General features: G+C 41.9%; 2 protein-coding genes across 3 annotated transcripts in view; both read left to right on the forward strand.

Annotated features, from left to right (window-relative positions):
• Positions 1 to 15,803, forward strand: part of rasa3 (RAS p21 protein activator 3) — a 42,550-nt gene extending 26,747 nt beyond the window's left edge. Inside the window, exons 6-25 of one of the 2 annotated variants that reach the window (XM_016672407.1) lie at positions 1,239 to 1,319; positions 1,410 to 1,482; positions 2,786 to 2,859; positions 2,941 to 3,045; positions 3,991 to 4,147; positions 4,242 to 4,390; positions 4,716 to 4,830; positions 5,204 to 5,278; positions 5,393 to 5,516; positions 6,058 to 6,164; positions 6,376 to 6,453; positions 6,584 to 6,661; positions 7,064 to 7,137; positions 7,831 to 7,890; positions 9,681 to 9,787; positions 10,322 to 10,404; positions 10,500 to 10,708; positions 10,801 to 10,904; positions 10,999 to 11,182; positions 12,472 to 15,803. In XM_016672407.1, coding sequence (XP_016527893.1) covers positions 1,239 to 1,319; positions 1,410 to 1,482; positions 2,786 to 2,859; positions 2,941 to 3,045; positions 3,991 to 4,147; positions 4,242 to 4,390; positions 4,716 to 4,830; positions 5,204 to 5,278; positions 5,393 to 5,516; positions 6,058 to 6,164; positions 6,376 to 6,453; positions 6,584 to 6,661; positions 7,064 to 7,137; positions 7,831 to 7,890; positions 9,681 to 9,787; positions 10,322 to 10,404; positions 10,500 to 10,708; positions 10,801 to 10,904; positions 10,999 to 11,182; positions 12,472 to 12,547 — 2,113 coding nt within the window. In that variant the 3' untranslated portion in view covers positions 12,548 to 15,803. The remainder of the gene's footprint in view (positions 1 to 1,238; positions 1,320 to 1,409; positions 1,483 to 2,785; positions 2,860 to 2,940; positions 3,046 to 3,990; positions 4,148 to 4,241; positions 4,391 to 4,715; positions 4,831 to 5,203; positions 5,279 to 5,392; positions 5,517 to 6,057; positions 6,165 to 6,375; positions 6,454 to 6,583; positions 6,662 to 7,063; positions 7,138 to 7,830; positions 7,891 to 9,680; positions 9,788 to 10,321; positions 10,405 to 10,499; positions 10,709 to 10,800; positions 10,905 to 10,998; positions 11,183 to 12,471) is intronic. The other variant, XM_007553955.2, reaches the window with a different exon arrangement.
• Positions 15,804 to 17,119: 1,316 nt separating this feature from the next.
• The window catches only part of pros1 (protein S), a 9,107-nt gene continuing 1,982 nt past the window's right edge, over positions 17,120 to 24,244 (forward strand). Inside the window, exons 1-13 of the mRNA XM_007553957.2 lie at positions 17,120 to 17,311; positions 17,859 to 18,016; positions 18,975 to 18,999; positions 19,088 to 19,171; positions 19,253 to 19,375; positions 19,533 to 19,658; positions 20,509 to 20,637; positions 20,865 to 21,105; positions 22,058 to 22,244; positions 22,435 to 22,599; positions 22,688 to 22,856; positions 23,437 to 23,573; positions 23,660 to 23,888. Of these exons, the coding sequence (XP_007554019.1) occupies positions 17,233 to 17,311; positions 17,859 to 18,016; positions 18,975 to 18,999; positions 19,088 to 19,171; positions 19,253 to 19,375; positions 19,533 to 19,658; positions 20,509 to 20,637; positions 20,865 to 21,105; positions 22,058 to 22,244; positions 22,435 to 22,599; positions 22,688 to 22,856; positions 23,437 to 23,573; positions 23,660 to 23,888 (1,852 nt within the window). The 5' untranslated portion in view covers positions 17,120 to 17,232. The remainder of the gene's footprint in view (positions 17,312 to 17,858; positions 18,017 to 18,974; positions 19,000 to 19,087; positions 19,172 to 19,252; positions 19,376 to 19,532; positions 19,659 to 20,508; positions 20,638 to 20,864; positions 21,106 to 22,057; positions 22,245 to 22,434; positions 22,600 to 22,687; positions 22,857 to 23,436; positions 23,574 to 23,659; positions 23,889 to 24,244) is intronic.

Raw genomic sequence — 24,244 nt, forward strand, 5'->3', positions numbered from 1 at the left:
GTGTGTGTGTGTGTGTGTGTGTGTGTGTGTGTGTGTGTGTGTGTGTGTGTGTGTGTGTGTGTGTGTGTGTCTTGCGTGTGCGTGTGTGTGTGCAAGGAGGATTGCGCAAGCTGCTCATGTGTGTCAGTCCAGCTCTGGGAAGCGCTGTAATTTGCTGTTTAATTCGTCATGTTGTGTGTGTGACTCGCGGTGCATCACAGTGACACACAGGAAGTGATTGGTCCTCCGGGGTGCCCTGTTTGGGTGCTAATCCCCTTACAGCATGATGTCATGGTGCAGCAGGTCAGCCTCTATCCAGACAGGCATACATTCAAAGTATCTGTGGCACATGCGTACAAGTGAAAGATGGGTATTTTTAGGGCTTTTGAACAAATAAGGCCGCATTGCATTCAATAAAAAAAACATTTCAGCGCTGCTGTCTAAAAGCTTTTTTTCTAGACCTGTAACATGCTTGAAGTGAGACGAATGCAGGAATTTAATATTCTCTCGAAGCCTCCAGGATTTTTATTTTTTTGTTGTTGTATTAATTGAGAAAGGAAGGAGTTTTTTTCTTCTTTGCAGCAGACAGTTGCAGTTGTTGGTCACTGTTTGCTTGTCTAGCATTGTCTTCGTGGAGGTTGGACTACACAAAGTTCTAGATAAGGCCCTTTTTTGTAACTGCGGGCGGATGCTAGTCTCGCTTTAAGTACTTTTGAATTTTGTTGCCATTTTGAGTGCCTGTGGGATTTATCCAGACTCAATTTGATCATTATTTTACATAATAAAGCTGAGTTAAGCCATTTTTAGCACATGAACTCACCACAGCTCCAGTGTTATCTATTAATAAAGTGATTATACCCCAGTCTTCAGCGCAGACAGTGCAAGATTGGAAGCTCACAGCTCTAATCTATCTCTTCGCTTGCGCAGATAGCAGGGACTTTGTTATCGTCTTGTTTCCTGGCACGATATTCTGTCTTCTGCTGTACAGGAGGATTGATGGAAGTACAGAGATCACATGTGGGAAGCAGGGAACCAAAAAGCTCTGCAGAAGGCCGTGATTCGGCTTTGACTCGCAGTGGAAACTGCAAAGCCCGTTACTGTTTCATCATACTTTTAGCTGTGTAATAATGTGAAATTAAATATTGACTTAAGGGTCTTCAGGAGGAATTTTGAACCACTTAACCCGGTAAGATCTGGAGCAGGCAGTGTGAGACTCCTGCCCAGTATTGTGCTGATGCGTCAACACCTATTTTTAACAGAGTGTTGGAGTGCCAAGGCCTTCCAATCGTCAATGGACAGTGTGATCCCTACGCTGCTGTATCCTTACTCGGTCCTTCGAGGTGAGCCTGGCTACGGTTTTATATTCATCACTGGTCTGAATTGGGAAGACAACGCTTTATATATTTCTTTGCGTTTGTTCTGTAACTCAGGTCAGAGGCCAAGAAGACCAAGGTTAAGAGGAAAACCAACAATCCCCAGTTTGAGGAAACTTTCTACTTTGAGGTTGGTTAAGATAAATTCGCTCTTTACAGGTGCGCTTTTACGGTGGATGCCGGCAAACTAATCCTGAGTAAAAATAACAGTTTCATTGCATTAACACAATAATTTAAAACAAAAATGTTGGACTTGTCGTATTGCCCAGTGACCCAGTTGTCTGTGGGCCGGTTTTCCGGCCCACAGACAACTGTCTGTCGGTTGTCTGCAGCCCTTGGAGGGCTGCAGACAACCGACTGCAGCCCTCCAAGGGTCACACAACCCAGTCGACTGATTGGGGGACACATTAGTATGAAGCCACATTAGGCGCAGGCCCAATGTTTTTTTTTGTTTTTTTTTTACACCTTAGAATAATTTTAGTTAACTTTAAGACTTTGTGAACCGGATCATTTACATTTCTTTGTATCTCTACAACCATATCTAAGATTTAAGAGATTGAAATTGACCGTAACCCAGTCCTTGAGCAGCACATAAATATTTGGCTCGTCTTGGGCTCATTCCATGCATTGCTTTGGTGTAGAGTGCTTCAGACTGTATCTTGCGGTTTTCTCTTTTGCAACCTAGCACAAAGCAAAAACAGAGACTAGTGATCACATGGACATAAAGCGTTCTTCATCTGATTGCGTGCTCTGGACCTGAACATCTGCTCTGTGCTCCAGTACTTCACATTATGGGATGCTGTTGTGGTCATACAAAGAAATTAGTGGTTCTGAATGACTTTTGTAGCAACTATGACGAGAATACAAATACATTTTAAATTATGAAGTCTTTAATGCAGAAAACATTCAGTTAATGAGATTTGAAATTAAAGTCACGCTGAAAAATCAGCATAAATGAATGCATAAAGTAAAGTTATATTTATTCTTACATTTCTGCATAATACAGTAAATACCGTTATATTCACTTCTGCTCTGTCCCTGTTGACCCTCGCTTGCTGCAGCGCCGCACTGACATTTTTCTTGAGCTCCGCCCTCTGGCCTCCGCGCTGCAGCTCCAGTTGGACAAGAGTATGATTGATTCAGACAAACCAAACAATCTGGCCCATTGATTTCCGACAAGACCGTCTTATTTCTTTCTAATTGCCACATGAACAGACCTACAGATACTCCGGGGTGTTTCCTGAACAAATCCTCTCTTCTCAGTCTCACTGATGCAGAAATGTAGCTCGTCTCTACTCTTTGTATCCCTTAACTGCGTTGTTTTCTTATCAGTGTGGATCATCACCAAAAGTCTTAGCTGACATGTTTAGGCTTCTTGAATCTTTTAAGCGTAGTGGTCGATCTTTGGATCTTAATTTGACGCATGTTTGTAGGTTACGCGGCCACTGAGCTACACGAAGAGACAGTTTGATGTTGAAGAGGAGGACGTTGACAAACTGGCTCTGAGGTGAACCTTTTTCTCTCTTGACGGACTTAAAACTGGACTTTTCACTTTGAGTTCCAGTGACAACATATTGCTTATGTTCAGGGTGGATCTGTGGAACGCCAGCAACCTGAAGTTTGGGGACGAGTTCCTGGGTGGGGTGCGAGTCCCCCTGCGGGTTTTGGGCCAAGCTGGAGTGCACGATGCCTGGTGAGACGGACAAATTTTCGTCACTCTGAGTCCATATGATGAATTTGTTGATTAAATTCTCTGTTTAAGACTCGATTAAAAAGTGTTTAACATCGTCTAATTGCTTTTATTTAAAATTTAAAAAAAGCAGCTACTGCTACTCTCTTGTTATCTATCCAGCCATAGAAAACTCTGGTGACTCTGGCGCTTTATCTGACATCTTGCTGAAAGGACTTTAAATTAGAAGAATGGTATGATGGAAAATATTAGCAGCCTTGGTTTTTTTGACGCCAATAACTGTCCCAGAATTGTTGAAAAGGATTTTCTGTCCTAAAAAACACATTCAGCAGCTTAAATGTCTCCTCCTAATAATATGAGGAGAGTAAATATTTATTTTTTTAATGTTAATAATTTGAGATCAAGTTCAAAATCAGAACAAATATGGAAATTTTGATTTGATTTTAGCTCATCTTTTTTAGGTCTAAACCATCTGCATTTGTTGTTAAAACTCTGTATGTATCACAGTTTGGTGCTAACTGTGGTTGATGACATTTTCCACAAATATCTTCGGAAACCATCTGGTGTGGTGAGCTGAAAGTGAAAAACAAAGACAACACTTCTAATGAATTTCCCCTTTGTTCAAATGCTCAACAGCCATCATTAGACATGACTAAAGGGCTCAACAAAAATAATCGAGAACCGACTGTTTTTGAGGCAGGCAGCTTGTAAAATGGAGCCTCAAGTCCAGTGTAGAAATATTAAAACTGAGACTGGTTTGAGTCTTGGGTTTCATCCACACTTCAGATTTACAGCAAGTGGCCTAAAAGGAGCTGTACAACCTGTCCTCAGGTAAATGGACTGGAAAAGCCTCCAGGAAGCTGCTGGTGCTTTGAACAAATTTATTTTGACTCATCAGTGTGGTTTTCGTGTCCTGACTCAGATTTTATTTTAATTCCTGCCCTTTAGGTACTTTCTGCTACCCAGGGAGAACGGAGGGAAGTCCGTGAAAGTGGAAGACCTCGGCTCTCTGCGTCTAAACATCGTTTACACTGAGGACCACGTCTTCCCCTCCGAACACTACACTCCCCTCAGAGATCTGCTGCTGCAGTCTGCTAACGCGGAGGTAACGTGAACGGCGCCGCCCGGCCCCCTACTCCGCCTGCATTTTAAACCCCGCTGTCTTGTTTTCTGAACCTCCGCGATGTGCCTCTGTCCAGCCTGTGTCAGCGTCCACCGCACACATTCTGGGGGAAGTGTGTCGAGAGAAGCAGGAAGCTGCCATCCCGCTCGTGCGTCTCTTTCTTCATTACGGCAAAATAGTGCCTTTCATCAGTGCCATTGCTCATGCAGAAATCAACCGCACACAGTGAGTGATTCCAGTACGGACAGCGGGAACGCAATACCGCTCGTCCTCTAGCTTTATGATTGGCTTGCAACAAAAAATATCGCCGCATCTATTCAGAATCCCAAGGTTGTATATTGAGGATTTTCAATTCATTTTGTATCAACACACGTTTAATTACAGACGTGGTAGAAGTCCAGCTGTGGGGAAAATATTTTTTTTCCTGCCAAAATGGTTCCACCGTAATAAGATTTACCTTGGATATTAAATTACTACATGGTTTATTTCTCCTTGGATTTGTACTCTGTAAAAAAAAAACAATAAAAAAAAACACTTTTTTTATGAATAGGGATCCAAACACCATTTTCCGGGGAAACTCGCTGACTTCGAAGTGTATCGATGAGACCATGAAGCTGGCTGGGATGCACTATCTGCAAGTTACGCTAAAACCGATCATAGACGAGGTATTAAAACACCTTTCATTTTACTGTCCCTTTCAAAAGTATTTTAAAAGACATTTTTAAACTGGAAATCTTTTCACATTTCTTCACCTTACAAATAAAACTGTGAATGTTTTTAATATGGATTCCGTGTAATAGTGGAGCACTGGAGCATAATGGAAAGAAAATCATGGTTTTCAGAATGCATTTTGTATGCAGCCCCCTTTACTGTGATGCCACTAAATAAACTCCAGTGAAGCACATTGCAATTTCACTGACCTTCATGTTTGTAATGTGAAAAAGTGGGTAGAAGTTTAAGGTATGAATGCATCTGTCTTTTTTAGGTCTACATGTCTGAATATCTGTCTTAATAGCATACTAACTCTCTTTCCCACAGATTTGCACAGAACACAAATCTTGCGAAATCGACCCCGTCAAGCTCAAGGAGTCGGAGAACTTGGAGACAAACAGAGTAGGAACTCAAGTTTGAAGCAGTCTGTCTGTCTGTCTGTCTGTCTGTCTGTCTGTCTGCGCTTCCATCGCTGTGCTATCCGGCCACTCTAACCCGACTTTTCCTCCTCCTCAGGAAAACCTTCGCCAGTACGTGGACCGCATCTTCAACGTCATCACCACTTCCGGCGTCCGCTGTCCCACTGTCATGTGCGACATCTTCTTCTCCCTGAGGGAGTCGGCTGCCACTAGGTTTCAAGGTGAACTCACTTTGTAACAGCTTCTGAGAGATGCAGGAAAACTGGGAATAAGCAACGGGAAGCGGAGGGTAGTAAAATAGCAGGAAGTGGAAGACTTACAAGGACACTAAGTGTACATGCAGTGGGTAACGAGAACTACTTTTATGTTTGCTCTCTGTCCCAAAACCACTGAGGTGTTTTCAGGAAAATTATGGAATCATTTCATTAGACTCTGGTGCCCCCTGTTGGCCATCATGAGCCACTGCAGTCGCAGGAGAAACAGTTGTTTCTGTCTCCAACTGTAGTTCGTTTGTGCTTCTTAAGTACGTCATAAAATTAGGAAAGCTCTCAAAGATGCATGATGCGATCCATCTTCGTTTTTTATAAGCAAAACCTGCCAAAATTTCATGTTTTCTGTGTGGCCAGTGTACTCCGTAGTCACTGGAAACACAATCTGTTTCCAGTAAACAAAGCATCACACAGTTCGCAGCACGTTCCTTCCCCTCGACACTGACGAAAATGTGTGTAAAACATGCCTGCTGTTGTCTCCTCTCCTATCCAGTTGACCAAGATGTCCGATACACGGCCGTCAGCAGCTTCATCTTCCTGCGATTCTTTGCGCCGGCCATCCTCTCACCAAACTTGTTTCACCTACGGCCCCATCACCCCGTGAGTCGGATATTTACTGCTAACACGCGCTCTGTTTGCGCCTTCATTTGCATCTGAAGCGAGCGCTGGTGGAAGCGCTCGCAGAAAAGCAAAGGATTTAACTTTATTTCTTTGATGTTTGCGGAACCGGGTTGGGGAGAGAATTTAAGCGAAATGCTTCGAATCACAGTTGGGTAGGATAAATAATAATTTTAGTGTTTTGCGTCTGTAGGATCCCGCCACTTCAAGAACCCTCACCCTCATCTCCAAGACAATACAGACTCTTGGAAGTCTCGCCAAGTCTAAATCTGTGAGTTGCTCTGCATCAACCTGGTTCTGTCTAGCACTCTTAAGCTATTCAGCTCAAAACAAAGACACCAACTTCTTACTTCCTGTCTCCTTTTTATCCCACTTTTGTGTGTGTTTGTTTTCTTTTCAAGGCCAATTTCAAAGAGTCCTACATGGCTGCGTTTTACGACTACTTCAATGAGCAGAAATATGCAGATGCTGTAAAGAATGTGAGTGTCTGCTTCTTCTCTCAGACACTTGGCAGACTGTTCAGTGACACTGGCTTTTATGTGGGATGAGTTAGAAGAAAAACAGTTAGATGGGAAATGATCTGCATTTTTAAAAACACGTCCACGATGTGACGGAGTAGCAGGGCTTCTTGGTGGAAAAGCAATACATTTGTGTGAATGGAAAAGAGGTTTATTTATGGAGTTTGTTACTCATCACATTGTCCAAACATTTTATCCATCCATAGAACTAGATCTTCCATTATTTACTCTTTAGAGGTTGGCTAAAAAAAAACACTGAAGAGTTTACCTTTGGAAATAATGCTAGCTTGACATAAAATATATGAAAGGAGCGCTGGGAATATCTGGGATTTGACCGAACGCATCCTTCACTTGCCTTCACAGTTTCTGGACCTGATCTCCACTTCTGGCAAATGGGATCAGAAAAGCATTGAAACACCGATCATGCTCAAGGAGGGGTAAGGAGACGCGTCAATGTTGTTTTTTTTAATGTGACTTTTATGAAAGCATTACAAATACACATGTCAGATGTAAAGATAAGCCATGAAGCTGTTGCAAAATTGTTTCTTAGCTTTAGACACGACAGCAAGCAGAGTTGGAGATGGATTTTAGGACTAGCCGCACTAACGAGTGAAATTAAATCAATTTTAAGCCGCAGTTGTCAGCCGCAGTTTGTTCACCTCAATATTTCTCTGAATGTAAAGAAAGCAGATGGCAAGATGGCTGCCCATGCTCAACTTCAGCCACAATATAAGAAGACGAATGCGTTACAGAAGCTGTAGTCCGTATTAGTTTTTTTTTTTTTCTGGTTTCACTTGATGACATGTCGTGGTGTTGAGCAACGTAGCTAATTAGGGCTTCCTTAAAAAGATACACAGACTAATCATTTAATAGAACTTTATTTAATTTAAATAAATGTACTTAATTTATGGATTCTGTTACCTTTCAGTCATTTTCTTCTAATGTCTGAATTAAAAAGAGAAAATGAGTGGAAACAGGAACCACGGCAGAGTTTAGCTCTGAAACATGAGGCAAAGCACAGATCCTCTTCCATCAACACTCCCAGTAGCTGTTGATCTGTAATCACTAACAAGGTCAGACCCTGACTCATCAACAACCCCACCCTCTTGTTTTTCTGCTCCCGGCCGTAGGAGTGTAAAAGTCACTATAAAGAGGGTTGATGGGAAGGGGCCTAAAGCCCCAAAGGGCAGGTAAGAGCTTCTGCATATAAAGGCTTAGCCTTGGTGACCCCTCCACCCCTGCCTCTTGTGTTTGCGCTGTGACTTCCCCCAAAATGATTTGTCTCCCACCGTCATCATGTGCAAACTGTGGACTCTTTATATCCCTTTGTAGACAAGGAACTATTGAAAGTGTTGCCGCATTTCCTGATGCGGCGACACTTTCTGCACCCAGAGTGTGATTCGGTAGCTCCACTGTGCTCGTGTGACGTACAGCGTTGGCCTTTAGACCCGCTAACCTTGGCGGCGTTAATGGCGCAGATCGGCCCGTCCCATTATTCCCGACACGCTTGGTGTGGCGACGACAGCCAGACTCGGTTAACTCGCAAACATTTCCACGATCTCATATCTGCCCGCATCCCCGCCCGACTCCTCCTCGCTCTCTGCATCCAGAGCGGGACCATGTCACTGCCCAAAACAGGGCATTTAGATCTGATCCAGGATCTGTGAAATAGTGAGAGATTTAGGGGTTTAGACTCCTGCAGATTTATGCTTCTTGTATTCCTGTAGAAAGTCATCCTGCTCTTTACTCTCCTTTATGCCGTCATGCCCAGTGGTTTTACATGTTTTACCAACAACAACAAGCATGATGCCAAACTGGAGACACTTATGGATATTCATCAAAAGCTCCTCCAGCACCCTCAACCTTTGGTTAAACCAACGCAGGTGTTTCCTTCTTTAAACTGGAAGAACATGAATGTACTAGTGTGCATGTAATTATTGATTTAAAAAAAAAAGGTGCAAACTGTGAAGCACGGATTCATAAATGTCACAAAATGAATAAAACTGCAGTTTATTATTTTGTTTTATGTTATTTGCTGTTTGAGAACTTTTACCTTTTGGGCTTTCAGTTGTTTTATTAAACTTTTACGGATATAAAGTGCTGCATTACTCACTGCGTTTCAGAAATAGGAGAAAAATGACTCCCATCGAGGATTTTGTGGCTCATACCAATTTCAGGTTTCCTTTAAAGCCTGATTTTCTTTTGGCAGGATTACCTCTTAGCTGAATTTAAGCACTAAATGTTAGAAACTATGAAAGCAATGTGCTACAGGTTTCCTTAAAAGAGGTAGGAGTTTGAAATAAATGATAAGATTGTTTCCATCTATACATCAGGTTATACTGTTTTTACTTGTTGGATTCTTACTACAAGCTAAACAAAGTGAATTAAAGAACATGTTTGTTTTTTTTAGCATTAACAGACCAAAGAAACAAGACATGTATTTGTTCTATGAACAAGAAATTATATATTTTATATATTTGTCCCTAGTTAGAGACGATAAAGGGGTAAATGACCAGTTTTGACCACTGACTGAGTGATTAGTACATGTCTTAAAAAATATTGCTGTAAGTCCATTTTTACTTAAATAGTAAGGAAATGAAACAGAAGGCATTTTACACCAATTAGGAAAATGTACAATTTATGCAACTTTATTGATTTTGGGAGTAAAATATGGAAAACCACTAATAGATTTTGATCAGCTGACCTGTCTGCTTTGTCTGACTTATTGACTGGTTTGTAAAACTGTAGTCTTCTGCTTCAGCTGTGACTATTTTAGCATATGTAAAGAATGAGACACTCCGAATACGGACATCTCTCAAATCAGATCAAAAGTTCTTCCAAAAGGTTCATGTCAGATCTCTTCTTCAGAGGCTTTTTTCCACATACAGATAAAGCAACATATAAGCCCTGCAGACGAAACCTTTACGTGCATTTTGCTTAAGAAACTGCTCCATTTTTGTGTTTTTTGTTTTTTCTGCAGATTTATGATAAAGAGAGCTCAGGGCAGAAACCGGTTTGGGATAAAGAACTTCAAGAAAAGATGGTTCCGACTCACCAACCACGAGTTCACCTATCACAAAACAAAAGGTGGGCTCAGCGAGTTCCCCGGAACTCGTCCGTTTACGTCTTGGTGGGCGTTTCTGTTTGGCTCAGCAGAAGAAGGGGTGGGAATGTGCAGAGCGTGCACACTCATCCTGCAGCACATGTGGTGCAGATTTAAGTTACTCGGCAGGCAGCTAGTTTGTGCAGCCACCGTGACTACTGACTGAAGCTAATCTGAAATTCCTTATTTAGAGTTGTATTTTTAGCACATGTTGCAGATAGCTTGCAGACAATATTCTACAAACCAAAGATACTGAAAAGCCAACTTGCAGATGTTTTGGAAAATAATCTGTTTTGGGGTCATAATCCCAAAAACAGGATCCAAAATATGATTTCATTAAAATATCTGATTTTTACAATTTTGTCCCATAACTGTTACATAAAATAAGATTATACCTCTGTTTGATTGGCTCCTCTGTATTATTTGCATTTTTATTTTTTTATTTTTTTTGCATTTTTTCTGTTTTTTAGATTAGTTTTGCACTTCTTCTGTCTGATTGTGCTACTTTTTGCCTCCAGGAGAGGGCGCTCTGTGCAGCATTCCTATCGAGAACATCTTGGCCGTGGAGAGGCTAGAAGAGGAGTCGTTCAAGATGAAAAATGTGAGGACCACTCCACCCCGAGATAATGCTCCAAAGAATTCCCTGCAAGTGCTTAAAATTTCTGCTCACTTGCTGCTTCTGCCCCTTTCCTCCAGATGTTCCAGGTCATTCAGCCGGAGCGAGCGCTTTACATCCAAGCCAACAACTGTGTGGAGGCCCGAGACTGGATAGACATCCTGACCAAAGTCAGCCAGTGCAACCGCAAACGCCTGAGCACCTACCACCCTTCAGCCTACCTCAACGGCCACTGGCTCTGCTGCAAGTTGTCCGCAGACACGGCCCCGGGGTGTACGCCCTGCACCGGGTACGCGGAGCCTTCAGAGCACGCCCACGATCAGATTCTATTTATTTTCCATCTCTTCCTCTCACCATGTGCACGTGTTCACCTAATTTCAGCGGCTTACCTGCAAACATCCAGCTTGACGTAGACGGAGACAGAGAAACTGAGAGGATTTACTCCCTCTTCTGCACATACATGACCAAACTGATCAAAATGCAAGGTCAGACACTGGCGGCTCTGCCTCACGCGCTGCTTTCTACATGTGTGTATTTTCCACTTCATCTCTCGTTTTCTCTGCCACTCCCCCCATGCAGAGGCCTGTGGAAGTAAGTCCGTCTACGACGGGCCCGAACAAGAGGAGTACTCCACCTTTGTCATCGACGACCCCCAGGAGACGTACAAAACCCTGAAGCAGATCATCTCGGCTGTGCAGACGTTGGAGCAGCAGCACACCAAGTACAAACGGGACAAGTTCAAGAAGACAAAGATAGGCAGCCAGTATGTGCTTCTGATACGATACATTAACCCTTTGAAGACGAGGTCTAAATGGCCATCCCGGCGCGCAGTCTCTCTTCTCAGTGCGTCAGCGCTCGCTATGAAGCCATGTAGCGATAGCTAGCAAAACTACTACTAACACTGCACACGCCACGAACTCTAACTACCACACTTATAGTCTAAAAAACCTAGTAAAATCCACAGCATGGCTGCGCCCTAGTCTCTTGCCATATCCAAGTCCTCCCCCCCGTCTCTCTCTGCACGTCTCCGTTCTACCTAGCAACAGACCATCAACACATTTTCATTGGTTGTTTCGAAATGTACATTTAGACCCCACAAAATAAGGCGATCAATCTTATTTCTGGCTTTATTTTGAAGTAAATAACCACAAAACCAATATAAAAACACCACTTTTATAAAGTTTGAAGTCCGTGCTGTCCAACAGAGTTGAAATGAAAACTCGGTATGCGTCCATGTTATTACGAAGCCTTATAAATGCGTCGCATGCTTGTACGCCGCACGGCGGGCAGCGACTTCATAGGGTTAAGTCAAATGTGAAGTGCCTTTCACATTCACTACCCCTTCTGGTAAAGCTTTGTAAAAAATCTTTAAAATAAACCATCCAGTGGAATAATAATAATAATAATAATAAAAAAAGAAACTGTAGCTGTTTTTAAATCTTTACAAGTGGCTGCAGGAAAGTATCAACTCACCTAAATTTGTGGAAAATGTACTATTTATTCTAAGGCTTTTTATTGTACACTGGAAGGCTTTCTATCTTGTAGGTCACATGTTTCAAACTCTCGGCCCTTGGGCCAAATCTGGCCAGCCATAAGTTTTTCTATGGTTCCTTAGAACTTTAGAACAGAATAGAATATCATTTTATGAATCAAGTCGCTGTAGTTTTACCTGTATACGGCCAAAAAACATCCATATGAAAAGATGTGTAATATCTAAGTTCAAGAGGTTCTCATCAAATGCATGTTTTAACAGCTTGTTAATGGGGAGTTTCATCAATGCTTTCTGCCACAACCGGCCCGTTGAAGACATTCTTTATCTTGACTTGCCACAAAATTAAAATGAGTCTCCAGGTCATTAGAGAGTAAATACCATTGTTGGCCAGCAGGTGGTAGAATTGCACAACTTCCTGAAACATCAACAAAATCTAGATGAACTTAAAGTTCACATTCACATCTGAGAATTAAGTCACATCAGTTGTTTATGTAATGTCAGACTTTTGTGCATGTTTTGACCTCTGACATCTCACTCCACCTTTTTTTTTGTCCTCTCAGGGAGCATCCGATCGGAGACAAGAGCTTTCAGTGCTACATTCGCCAGCAGTCTGAGAACACCACCTACTCTATCTAGCAGCAGCCCTGCATATTTTTCTCTCTTCTGCCCAGAACCAACTTTTTTTTTTCTTTACTGCAAGAAAACCCGACTCTAAAGCAGCCCAGCGTGTTCTGTTGAGTCGTAAATCTGCCTTTTTCTTTTTTGAGATAAGATGAAAAAGGACAGGTGCGTCCAAGCCAAATAATTTTCCCGAGGTAACTCATGAGCTGGTTTGGCAACAGGGATCCCCTGATTTACTGATTTGTTCAGTTGTTAAGAAAACCCAATGCCAGACTTTTAAGAGCTGCGTTTTGTCGGTGGGACCACACAACACAGCGTCCCTGAACGCATTCCTCAAAAATTGGAGAAACAAACGTCAGATCAGTGCGAAGAAAGAAGGGATGCAAAAGCTGAGCTATTCACACCACGCTTGCATCAGCCCTGACGTCCCTTCTGCGGTGCGACGAGAGAATAAACTAAGCATTTTCACTGGACACTGTTCACAGTGACCAGCACGCACTTTAATTGCCTCCAGATCCTTGGATGAACAAGCCTCACAGCACACTTTGAACATCTTCTGTTTAAGTGTATTTTTTTTCTTAATGATCGGTGAAATGTCTTTCTGCATTTCGCCTCCGACAGACCAAACTTAAGAAGGAAGAAAGGACTTTGTCCCTATGCACTTGTGTGTGTGGTTTTTCTTTCTTCTCTTTCTTTTTTTTTTTGTTATTGTTCTGTTTTGTCCCAGTTGCCCTCTTGTAAGGCTGCAAGTGTCAAGGGGACAAAAGAAGGGATCACTGGGACCAAGAAAATCTGAAAGTAGCTCAACGTTGGCTGTAAATTCTCACTCCACGCACAATTTTATGTTTCTTTTTGTCATTGTTATCATCAGCACGGTAAGCCTGGTTTAGTTTCTCACGTACATTTGTGACCTGTATAGAGGAAAGAAGAGAAGACTGCAGGTGTCATTAGCTGCTTACACAGAGTCGTTGTGTTAATGGGGTCTTTGTGTGCTCTAACATGACTTGACTGCATCCACCACTAAAATCAGTTCCTATCCACAAAGTCCCAGGTTCTCTCAACTCCAACAAAGTTGGGTGTAATGTTGGTTGCATTGGTGACACGTTGGAAAATAAACCAATTTATTGCAGAGTTTGGCTCTCATGTGATAATACAACTTGTTGCCAGTTTAGAGCCATCATCAGTAGGGTTCCGGTCATTTCGCCACATCGTACTTTTGCAGTTCTAGTCGTTTTGTAGATTTCTGTTTCCGAAGAAAATAGGAGCCACACTCTTCCTATCTATCTTTTGATGATTTTGTACCTGCTTTAAAAAACTTTCATACAAAATCAGTTTCTGTTGTGTAACAACCGACTGTAAGGAAATCTATCAGGTTATCTATTAGCTGGAGGACTCTTTGGGTCATTTTGGTCCAGTCGGGCAGGATTAGCGCTCGTATTTCAAGTAGCCCAAACAGGGATTAGAAACAGAAATACTGGAAATAGTGTCATATATTCTTAAAAAAAAATACAACTGCAGAAAAAATAAATAAATAAAAGATTAAAAGCTGGGTGCAAATTTGGCAAAAGAGCGGTTGTTTTTAATCTACGAACGCAGCTGTACGAGAGGCAATTAGAAAATTATCTCAACTTAATGCCACATACAGTAAAAGACATGAAGGCACGTCGGTGAATATTGAAATAAATCAGTCCCTGGAAGCTTTTAAGCACCTGTGGATCTGGAGTCCCAATTTTTAAGGCAGATAAGCTATAATCGCACATGCTGCTTGGACTTAGTTGTTTTTGTTTTTTTACTCTGTGTAGGTAGCTAAAGTCTACTTACTTATTTCATTGACATGCAGAGTGTTAGAAAAAGCTATTACAAAGATTTCTTTTCCTTCCTTCTATTTCATTTAATCTAACACAAGCTGTATTTTTTGACATGGTTTGTGTGGAGCTGACTTGTGTTGCCATAAAGGTGCAGTCCTTGTGTTCGATGGGTCATCTTGGAGAACTCGCCTCCTCTTCCCCTCCTTGTGTTGTGAATTATCTTATTTTTGTGCATTCTTCTGAGAAGCTGTCCGCTGTGAATCTTACCGGACGCCAGCTCAGAATCCGTTGAAGGTACAGGGTTTATTGTTCTTGCTTGGTTCTTTTTGTCCCGTCGCTCTTTCCAAAGGCAGCCACTCTGACTTGAGCTCTCACTCTTGCCAAACCAGTGCATGTGAAGTGCAGCCGTAGCCCCGATGGACTCTTGAAAACAAAGGAAGAAGCAGATTTTGTATTTTCTGAAACTCAGCTCATGTATATTTAGCCTCACAGGTGTTCCCGTGAAAACAGGATCCCAACCAGTGCCAGTCATGATTTTTTTCTAAAATCAACTTTTTAAAAAGCAATAAAAAAAATAAAAATAAAAAAAACCCCTGTTATTTAGAGATGTATTTTTCGTCTAACTCAGCCTGAACTGTTTTAAAAGCAGCTGAACGCGTATTCAAACAACATTCTTCTCGTCTTTGATGACTGTGGTGAATTTTAAGGAAGCTTCTTGTTTTCTATGTTGTCATACGCAAACCTTGAACTGAATGACTGGAGTAAGTGTGTGTGTACGCGCGCGCGTATGTGTTTGTGTCTATTCTTGTGGTGTTTTGATTATGGATTTTATCAACAATTAATTTAAACCTTTTTGTAACAGGTCATTTATTAAAAACAACCACTGCCCACGATCGTGCTAAGGACACTGTTTCCCCACTTTGGCCTGATTTAGTGCTCCCCTTATAAATATCTTTTATTCTTCTCCTCTAGAAAAAGTAAGAAATTCTTTCCTAGTAAATTATCATTTGTGAATTATTAAAAAAACAGTGTTGCTTTGACTTCTGAACAGTTTTTCTTTTCTTCTCTTCAGTTGCTAATGCTCCTCAGGTGTATGAAACTGATATTTATTATAATTTTTCCAGTAAAGAGCCTGCTGAGGTGGTGCAGCGATGGCAGTTATGGTAAAAGCACCTCCTCCATCCCAAAAGCCCCCAAATAAAGGGGGGACTGAATTATGCAATAAAGACGATATGCAATAATACCACAAATCAACAGTTCACGTCTGCTGACCTTTTTGCAGGAAAATGCCTCTAATAGCAGAGAGATGGTATAAAGGGAGTACAGTGTATTTTGTACAAATATTTTAAAAGTATTAAAATAAGTGTGTTAAAATGTGTACATACAACAGCTGAATGAACGGTGCAAATGTGATGTGTGTTTTTTTTCCCTGAATAACTAAATGAATACAATATTAATGTAAATCTGGTGTATGTGTCATTTGTTCTTAACGTCCCTCAAGAGGTGTGCTTTGTTAGTTTTTACTGGAAACAAGCTTATAGAGATATTTAAGTCAAGCAAAGTGTTAGGTGTGATAAGCTAGGTTTCATAATTATGCCACCATCACCTTTTCCCCAGATAAAGATGCTGAAATGTTGCTAAAAGCTTTATTTTGGTCTCATTTTGGTCCACAAAAACATGCATATAACAGCCTTCTGGCTTGTATGTGTGTTTAAAACCAATTGTAGAAACTTAATTGCTGTTGAGGCAGCTAGATTGCCTATTGTCAATTTACTTTGCAATGTATTCTTCTGACTAAACACCTACCAAGACAGATCCAGAGTTTTTTGTTTGTTTTTATAGAGATCCAACCAGCTACTTAAGTACTATACTCTATACACTGGTTGTGCTTTATTAACTGCGCCACCATAGCACTCAACATTTTTAGAACTAACTTTTTGGGCACTGTGGTGGTGCAGAGCACACAACCCACGTATGGAGGCCTTAGTCCTCAAAGCGGCCATCATAGGTTTGAGTCCCAGCCCGATGACCTTTGCCGCATGTTTTCTCCCTCTTTCCTGTCTGACCACTCTCAGATAAAGGCCACAAGAACGGAAAAACAATTAATTTTTTTTCCCGTATGTTTTCAATAATGAACTAAAAAGATGTCAGTTTTATTGAGATCAACAAAACGGTGGAGTTTTTGTAAAAAAAAAAACAAAAAAAAAACGGATCTGTAAATTATAAAAAGACCCACAGTTTCAATGTTTTTTAAAGCAGATTTTCTTATTGGTGACCTAAGATTTACTTTTGAGAAAAATGAGGTCGATGTTTGTGGTTCGAGTTGCTCCAAAATTAAAATGAATGCAAAACTTCTCTTAATAAATGTGAATATAGATATAGAGGGAGAAAATATCCACCCCCATCAACTACCTATACTTGCTGGCCAGATTTGCTCCTTTCCAGATCTGAGCTCTGGGAGCCGTCCAAAATCCTTTAGAGGCCCGTAAATGGCCCACTGGCCGCACTTTGGACCCCCAGTGATTTAGGAGATAAAACTCCTAAATCAAGGACATTTAATCCTTGTTTAACTTGGACATTAATATTTTAAAATACTATAAAACATGCAATATTGCGTATTGGTTGAGTTGCGGGCCCCCTGTCCTCTATTGTGTTTAGTAACGCTATTTTCCGCCTGAGTTCAGCCACGTTGAGTAAACAAAAGCCAGAGAGCGTCAATAGCGTGTCAGCAGCGCTCCCTAGCTGCCTCCCTCCCTCTCCTTTTTTTTTCCCCCCACAAAAACACTTTCGGGAAAAATAAAGTTTGCCCCCCGACTTCCCCCCGGTCTTACCGACCTGCTCTCGGTCAGTCTAAGCCAAACCGTGGCCTGTAGCTGGAAGAACGGCTCGACTATGTGGAGGCAGAAGCGGGCTCTTGGGAAACCCTTGGCTTGTCTCGTATTACTAGTGGCGCTCGCCGATGCTTATCGATGTAAGTACAATCGCTGCATTTTGCGGTTTTTTTTTGTTGTTGCTGACATTAACGGAGCAGAGCTCGTCAGGGTGCATTAAAACTCAAACCGTGGCCCCAGATTGAGCTTTCAGTCTGGATGAAACCAGCTCGGAAAGTTGCAGGACTTTTACATTTTTTAAAAAAAAAAGGAAAAACATAATCAGAGGGGGAAGCGGAAGGGTCATGACTCTCATACACCGTGAAACAAAAAGCCTGGACAACATGAGCCGCTTACAACAACTAGGGGGGCTATTTCTGGGAAATAACGGTTTCGCAATGAACTCTTTTCATTGCCAATTCATAGAGAAGCAATTAGGTTAGTCCAGAAACACATGGGCCAGCTGTCATGAGGGAAGAGACTCCTCTGCATTCCTGCGGGGATCAGTCAGGCTTTGTGGTATTTCTATACTGCATTAATCACTATTGGAACCTCCAAATCAGCAAATCCCCTATTGTCTTTTACACAAAGAAGCTGTGGCTGTTTGGAGACGGTAAAGATGATTCTGAACCAGGGTGTCTGTGCTAGTCCTGAACCAGAATACAGCTTCCCAGTTCCTGAGCAGGCAGCGGAGGGCCAACTCTCTGTTTGAGGAGAGCAAGAAGGGCAACCTGGAGAGGGAGTGCATCGAGGAGGTGTGCAACAAGGAGGAGGCAAGGGAGATCTTCGAGAACCACCCGGAGACGGTAAGGGTGCCCCCCGGGTTAGATCAGATGTTGCTGCATTTGCAGGATATGTCAGACTTTGAAACCAGCTTCAGCAGAAAATAAATTAGAGGAGCATCAGGAATGGCGAATGAAACGGAGTATAGGGGAGCACTGAAAGAACACACACAGGCAGCGAAGTTGGAAGAAATGTAAAGCAAAAATAAATAAATAAATAAATAAAGCCTCCAGCTTCACTAGAAATTGAATTTGCAGATCATGCTTCAGATTTGTGAAAATCTTTGAAAACTTTGAGAGAAGCTTAAGTTCACATCTTCAAATGTGTCAAATCATCGAAAGAAAAGCAACATGAATAACAGATGAATAAAAAGTGGGTCAACTCCTGGTTGTTTGGACTTTAACTCGTGCCACATTTATTTACAAAGAATCCAAGAATCCAATGAAGCCGTGTGAACTAAAAAAGGATCTGTGGGCCTTTGGGATAGAAAGCAGCCCACAGCAATACAGTCCCTCCACCATGCAATAGAACTTAAATTATTTTTCTGTCTTCAGACCCACCTGGAGGGTTTGTTGTTCTAAATCACATCTAATGGTTGTTATGGAGACTTGATGACGGGAAAGATGTCACTCTTTACTTGCAGCTCTTTAACAAAGAGTTTTACATATACTTCCTGTTCCATTATGCTCCTGTTGCATATTGGGGGGGTAAACGCCATTTAAACATGGATTGTTAATTTAAGGTCCAACCTAAATCAACCTAAAAGAAATGTAAATAAATGTAAATAAAAACTAAGACACTGGTTCAGATACATTAACTTTGACAAACACTAAGGAAGCCAATAATTGTTGCACTGGTGATTTAAATAATTAATTCTTCAGAACACCGGTTGTAGGTTGATTTAGGACGCATTTTGTTCTAAGTCCCCATGTATGAAACATCTAACATTTGTCAATCTGTCACATTTTTTTTTTTTTGCAGGAATACTTCTACCCCAAATATGTCTGTGAGTTTTGCTATTTTATTTTATTTTTTGTTTCTATTTTCAGCATCGCGTGCTTTCATACCCGTGACTCGTTTTCTTCTTTTTGCAGTGTGCTTGGGTTCCCACCGCGTCGGCATCAACAACCACAACTCGCAGTCAAACATCCCGCCTGACCTTCGAACCTGCGTAACGGGTGAGATTTTAACACAGGGTCTGCTTTTGCTGTGAATTGCTGCCAGCATCATGCCCTGTGGGTCGGTGTGTCCTAAACCAGAGCTCAGTAACCAGTGCACGCCGTACCCGTGCTACAAGGAGGGCTCAGAGCGCTGCGTCGATGGCCAGGCCTCCTTCACGTGTGTGTGCAAGCCGGGCTGGAAGGGGAATCGCTGTGAGGATGGTCAGTTATCATTAGTTGGCTTTTCTTTTTTTGTTTTTTTGTTGGATGTTTAAGCACAAGTGTTTACTTTAATGGTGCTTTTAAACTTTAACTGAATATAATTGTAAGCCCTTTTAGTGACTGAACATTGCTTTGTCATGGCTGTTGGTTTCTGCAGACATCGACGAGTGCTCAGATCCTGAGTTTCTAGCAGGATGCAACCAAAAATGTCACAACATACCAGGTAGTTTTCACTGCTTTTGTGATGAAGGCTTCGCCACCATTGACAAGATCAACTGTATTGGTAAGACCTCTTATTTTTAAACGATTTCTGGCAGGTGAAGTTGACGTTTTTACAACTTCACGGTAAAAAAACAAAACAAAAAAAAAAACCTTCTACTCAACAGCTGAGCACACAGACAGTTTGTTTTTCATTCTGATACTTTTCTTGCTAGTTATTCATGTGGATAGTTGAACTCTTCATGCTTTAAATCACAAACTCTGCTCCCCCAGCTGTTGCCCTCAGGGAGCACATCATTTGTTATTTTTGACCCGACGGGCCAGCAGGTTTGCTGAAAACACCAAAACAGCCCAATAGCTCTAGGCTATTTGAAATAGCATACGGTTTTTCGATGTCCACTGTCCTATTTTGATCATCTGGACATTTCCTGTTTTGTTCTGTGTGGGCAGCTCACTGTTTATCTTTTGAGTGTTGTCCAGTACAAAGTCTTCACAAACATGAACTCAGGCGGTCTGATGATTTGGCTTTCTGTTTTCATTTGGCGGGTTGCAGGGAGTGAGTGAGTGAGTAAGCCGCTCTGCTGCGTGTGCATGTGAGCGTCATGTAGAGTTTCTGCTGCTATCCACTGCGTGCCCCGACAAGTAAACAAACCGTAAAAACCAATTTGCTCACCCCAGCTCCTACTCAGAATTATATTATTTTAATGACAGACTTTGCAGTGTTGCTATAAACTGATTCTAATCTAAATCTTACGGCATTTTAAGGTGCCACATAAAATCTCAAATGAGATGTTTTATTTCTTTTTTTTACCAGAGACGGTGTACATTTAGATTTATCTTGTAAACCTTATGAATATTCCTTAAACTGTTTATATTTTGATGTCTAACAAAACTGTTATTGTATTTCTTTCCAGACGTCAATGAGTGTGTGTTGTACCCCAGTATTTGCGAACAACCAGCTAAATGTGTCAACACACCAGGCATGTATGAGTGTCGGTGTCCCCTCGGATTTAAATACAACTTCACTTCCAGGACATGCGATGGTGAGATTTTACCCTGCCAGGCTCTGCCTCACCTGACATGCACATAATGTCATTTTAGGTGTTTTATACATTAGTGACTCTCAGCATTTGAAACCTTCTTCACTTTTTGCTAGTTGTTTTTGCTTTCCAGTTGTTTTTCCATTATTATTTTACCTCTAAGGCTGTCTCCTCGTGTATTTCACCAAGCAACCCGAATGTCTTTTAAAATTTTCCTCTCGTTGTTGCAGATGTGGACGAGTGCGAGACGCATTCGTGTGACGGGACGTGTCACAACACGGTGGGCAGCTACTCGTGCCACTGTGACGGCCGTCGGGGGTTACAGCTGGCGGCAGACGAGCGATACTGCGAGAGGATCCCCGTTTGCGTGGACCTGACGGACTTTAAACACCCCGAGATGCTTTACCTAGGGGAGCAGTTTGCAGGCTTTCCAGTCATCTACCTGCGCTTTCGCCTTCCTGAAAACACAAAGTAGGTGTTTAACAAGCCTAAGTATGGTATGTGCTGATGAGTGTAACTGTGGTTCAGTCTTTCTACATTTAGTGAACATTTCTGAGACTGCAGATGTTTTCTACACATGAAACAAAATTCCCTAGCTCCCTAGCAAAAAGTGCTGTCACCTTTGGGTTTTGAGATAGTTTTGTGTTCCTTTATTCATCTGTATATCTTGGTTTGTTTTAGGGAATATTGGATTTTATTATCGTAACTGTCTTGATACTTTAATGACTTGAATGACTGGTTAAATTTGGTTTCTTGATGATTCAGTCCTGTATTTTTGTTGTTTGTATTGTCTTGTTGGTGGAATTTGTGACTTAGCAGCACTTTTGGTTTTGTTGGTTAAAACTTTCTTAAGACCATTTTTATACCACATTGACAAGGAGGACAACAATAATCGTTTACATATTGGACTTTTATGGAAATAAAACTGTCTGGAAATTTAATCCCAGATGGGATGGTCCACATGAATTATAGGTGTGATAGATTTTCAGAATATTTTGCTTCATTTTGTGAATTGACATCATATCATAACAAGAACTATAATAAACACCTTTAAGACCTACAAAGGATGTCCGACTGGTTTTGCCGATATGATCCGCATTTGTCAACTCAAGTGGGTTTCATACATTAGGCTATTCCTGAATACTCACCCAGCCCTAACAAACTTCTTTTAGGGCCCAGATTTGTTGGTTGAGAAGTATTAAGCAATCAGTGGTGGTGCAATAGCCACCGTTATTCAAATACTTCATTCATCTTAATAAACGCCAGAATAAAAACAGTGCGGTTCTTTATTTTCTTTACGTGAATTGTACTGAAGTCTCTGTAGCTTGATAAGAGATGCTGAAGATACTGTTACCATGACTACGTCCATAATGACAGTCATGATTGTCCAGAGGGTTATTTCATCTTTCTTTGTCTTTGATAGATTCGCGGCCGAGTTTGACTTCCGAACCTTTGACCCAGAGGGAGTTGTTCTGTATGCCGAGTCCGCCCCGGACTCGTGGTTCATGTTGGGATTGAGGGCTGGCCGCATTGAAGTCCAGTTTAAAAACCAGCACACCTACAAGGTTACAAGCGGAGGAAAAGCCATCAATGACGGACAGTGGCATGTGGTAAGGTAGCGCGACATGTCAGTGAATTGCTGCACCCAGAAAAAGCAGGTTCCTTCCTTCTAGCTGACGGAGAGATTGCTGATGTCTTGATCGATAAGCTGAACTGATTACAGAGGTTCTGCTCTGAAAGCTGTGAGGCGTCAGCCCAACGCAAAGTGATGCAGTGCGACATTGTCTGTGTGATACACAGATCTCGGTGGACGAGCTGGAAAGCAGCATCAGCGTGAAGATCAGTAAGGAGGCCGTGATGAGCATCAACAGCCCCGAGAATCTCTTCACTTCAGTCAACGGCAAACTGGAGACCAAAGTCTACATCGCCGGGCTGCCCAACCGCACAGACAACATCATGAAGCCTGTAAGCTGGCCCAGTTAGAGCAGAGAAATAACGATCAGGACTAAGTGGATGTGTTTGACACATAAAATCCAAACTGTTCTTCCATCAGATCAATCCCCGACTCGACGGCTGCATCCGTGGCTGGAACCTGATGAACCAGGGAGCATCCGGCGTCAAAGAGGTCATTCAGGAGAAGGAGAGCAAACACTGCTTCGTCTACGTGGAAAGAGGGTCTTTCTTCTCAGGGGCTGGACTGGCACACTTCGACATAGACTACAGTGAGTAAGTTAAGTCATGCTTTATTAATCCCTGTGGGAAAGCTTTGAGTGTGTGCTTCAGTAATCATAAGGCGCTGCAGCAGGACTGACTGTAGAGTTGAATATGCTCTCTTAGTTTTAAGAAAGCAATAATACAGTATAAAAAGAAACAATATATTTGAAAAAAAATCCTGCTTGGAAAAAGAAAACCCTCAGGCTTCAATGTAAAACTTGCACAGACTCTACTGGAAATCAGAGGTGAACTTTGGGTCAAGGTTAATACCTTTGGCGCTTTCCAAATGGCTCAGTACTTGGTTCCATAGTTCTAAAAATTAGCTTCATGTTGACAAAGTCCACCGATTTCACTGAAAAGACCATCTTGGAGCAAGGTTTGGTGACACACCATGAGTGGATAAACAAGCCAAAAGTTTGAATTAGTGAGATATAATTGAGCAATCTCCAGGTGGCATATAAACTCCAACAAGCTTCAGATTCTTCACCACTAATTGAACATGTATTATAATTGGAGCCTATGAACTTGAAGGTAGCTGAATCGTCCTGTTTAATTTGAACAGTAATTATGCATTTTTTGCACAAATAGGTGACTCTGGGAGCTGGAAGGTGGATATAACGATGAACATCCGTCCATCAAGGAGCACAGGCGTCCTCCTCGCTCTTGTCTACAACAACACAGTCCCCCTGTCGATTGCTGTGGTAACAAAGGAGGAGGAAGATGCAGTGAGTTAATCAATACTGATATTGGAAATAAACTCATGTCCGCATTAGATCAAACTTTTGTAACTTCATGTGCATTTCCACTGCAGAACCTGCAAGTGTTCCTGGACGGCGTCTCTGTGGCCACGCTGGACTCGCTTATGTTGTGTTACCCCGATCGGTTGATGGTGCAGCTGAACGTGACTCCGACAGAAATCCAGATCTCTGCAAACTCCTCCACTGTTGGCTACATAAAATCTGAAACCCTGCAGAAGGCCCTGGAGCAGCTCAACACCACCATGCAGAATCCCATAAGCACGTACATTGGCGGGATACCACGTAAGTTAAAGAACAAAGGTTAAAACTTCATGTTTAAGTCTGATAGAAGCCCAGACATGAATCTTAAGGAAGGAATGTAAGTTAGGAATGTGGTGGATCTATCAAAGCTTACACATTTCAGCCTCAGGGTGGGGCTATAGCACTGCCAGGGGGAAACAGATACTAAAGTGTGGCAACACTTAGTAGAGTGTGCAATATTTTATTGCTTTAGTCAACACAATAAGTTGTTTGAGCTTCTATCAAGTGATGCATTTTTCACTAGCAAACGTTCATTGGTAGTAAAAACACGGCTGGGTAATGAAGCATGGATTCCCACTGCAGGATTTTACTAGCTACTACATTTTTCTGAAGTGCAT

This window comes from Poecilia formosa, unplaced genomic scaffold (genome assembly GCF_000485575.1).
Source record: "Poecilia formosa unplaced genomic scaffold, Poecilia_formosa-5.1.2 Scaffold60, whole genome shotgun sequence".
NCBI lineage: Eukaryota > Metazoa > Chordata > Actinopteri > Cyprinodontiformes > Poeciliidae > Poecilia > Poecilia formosa.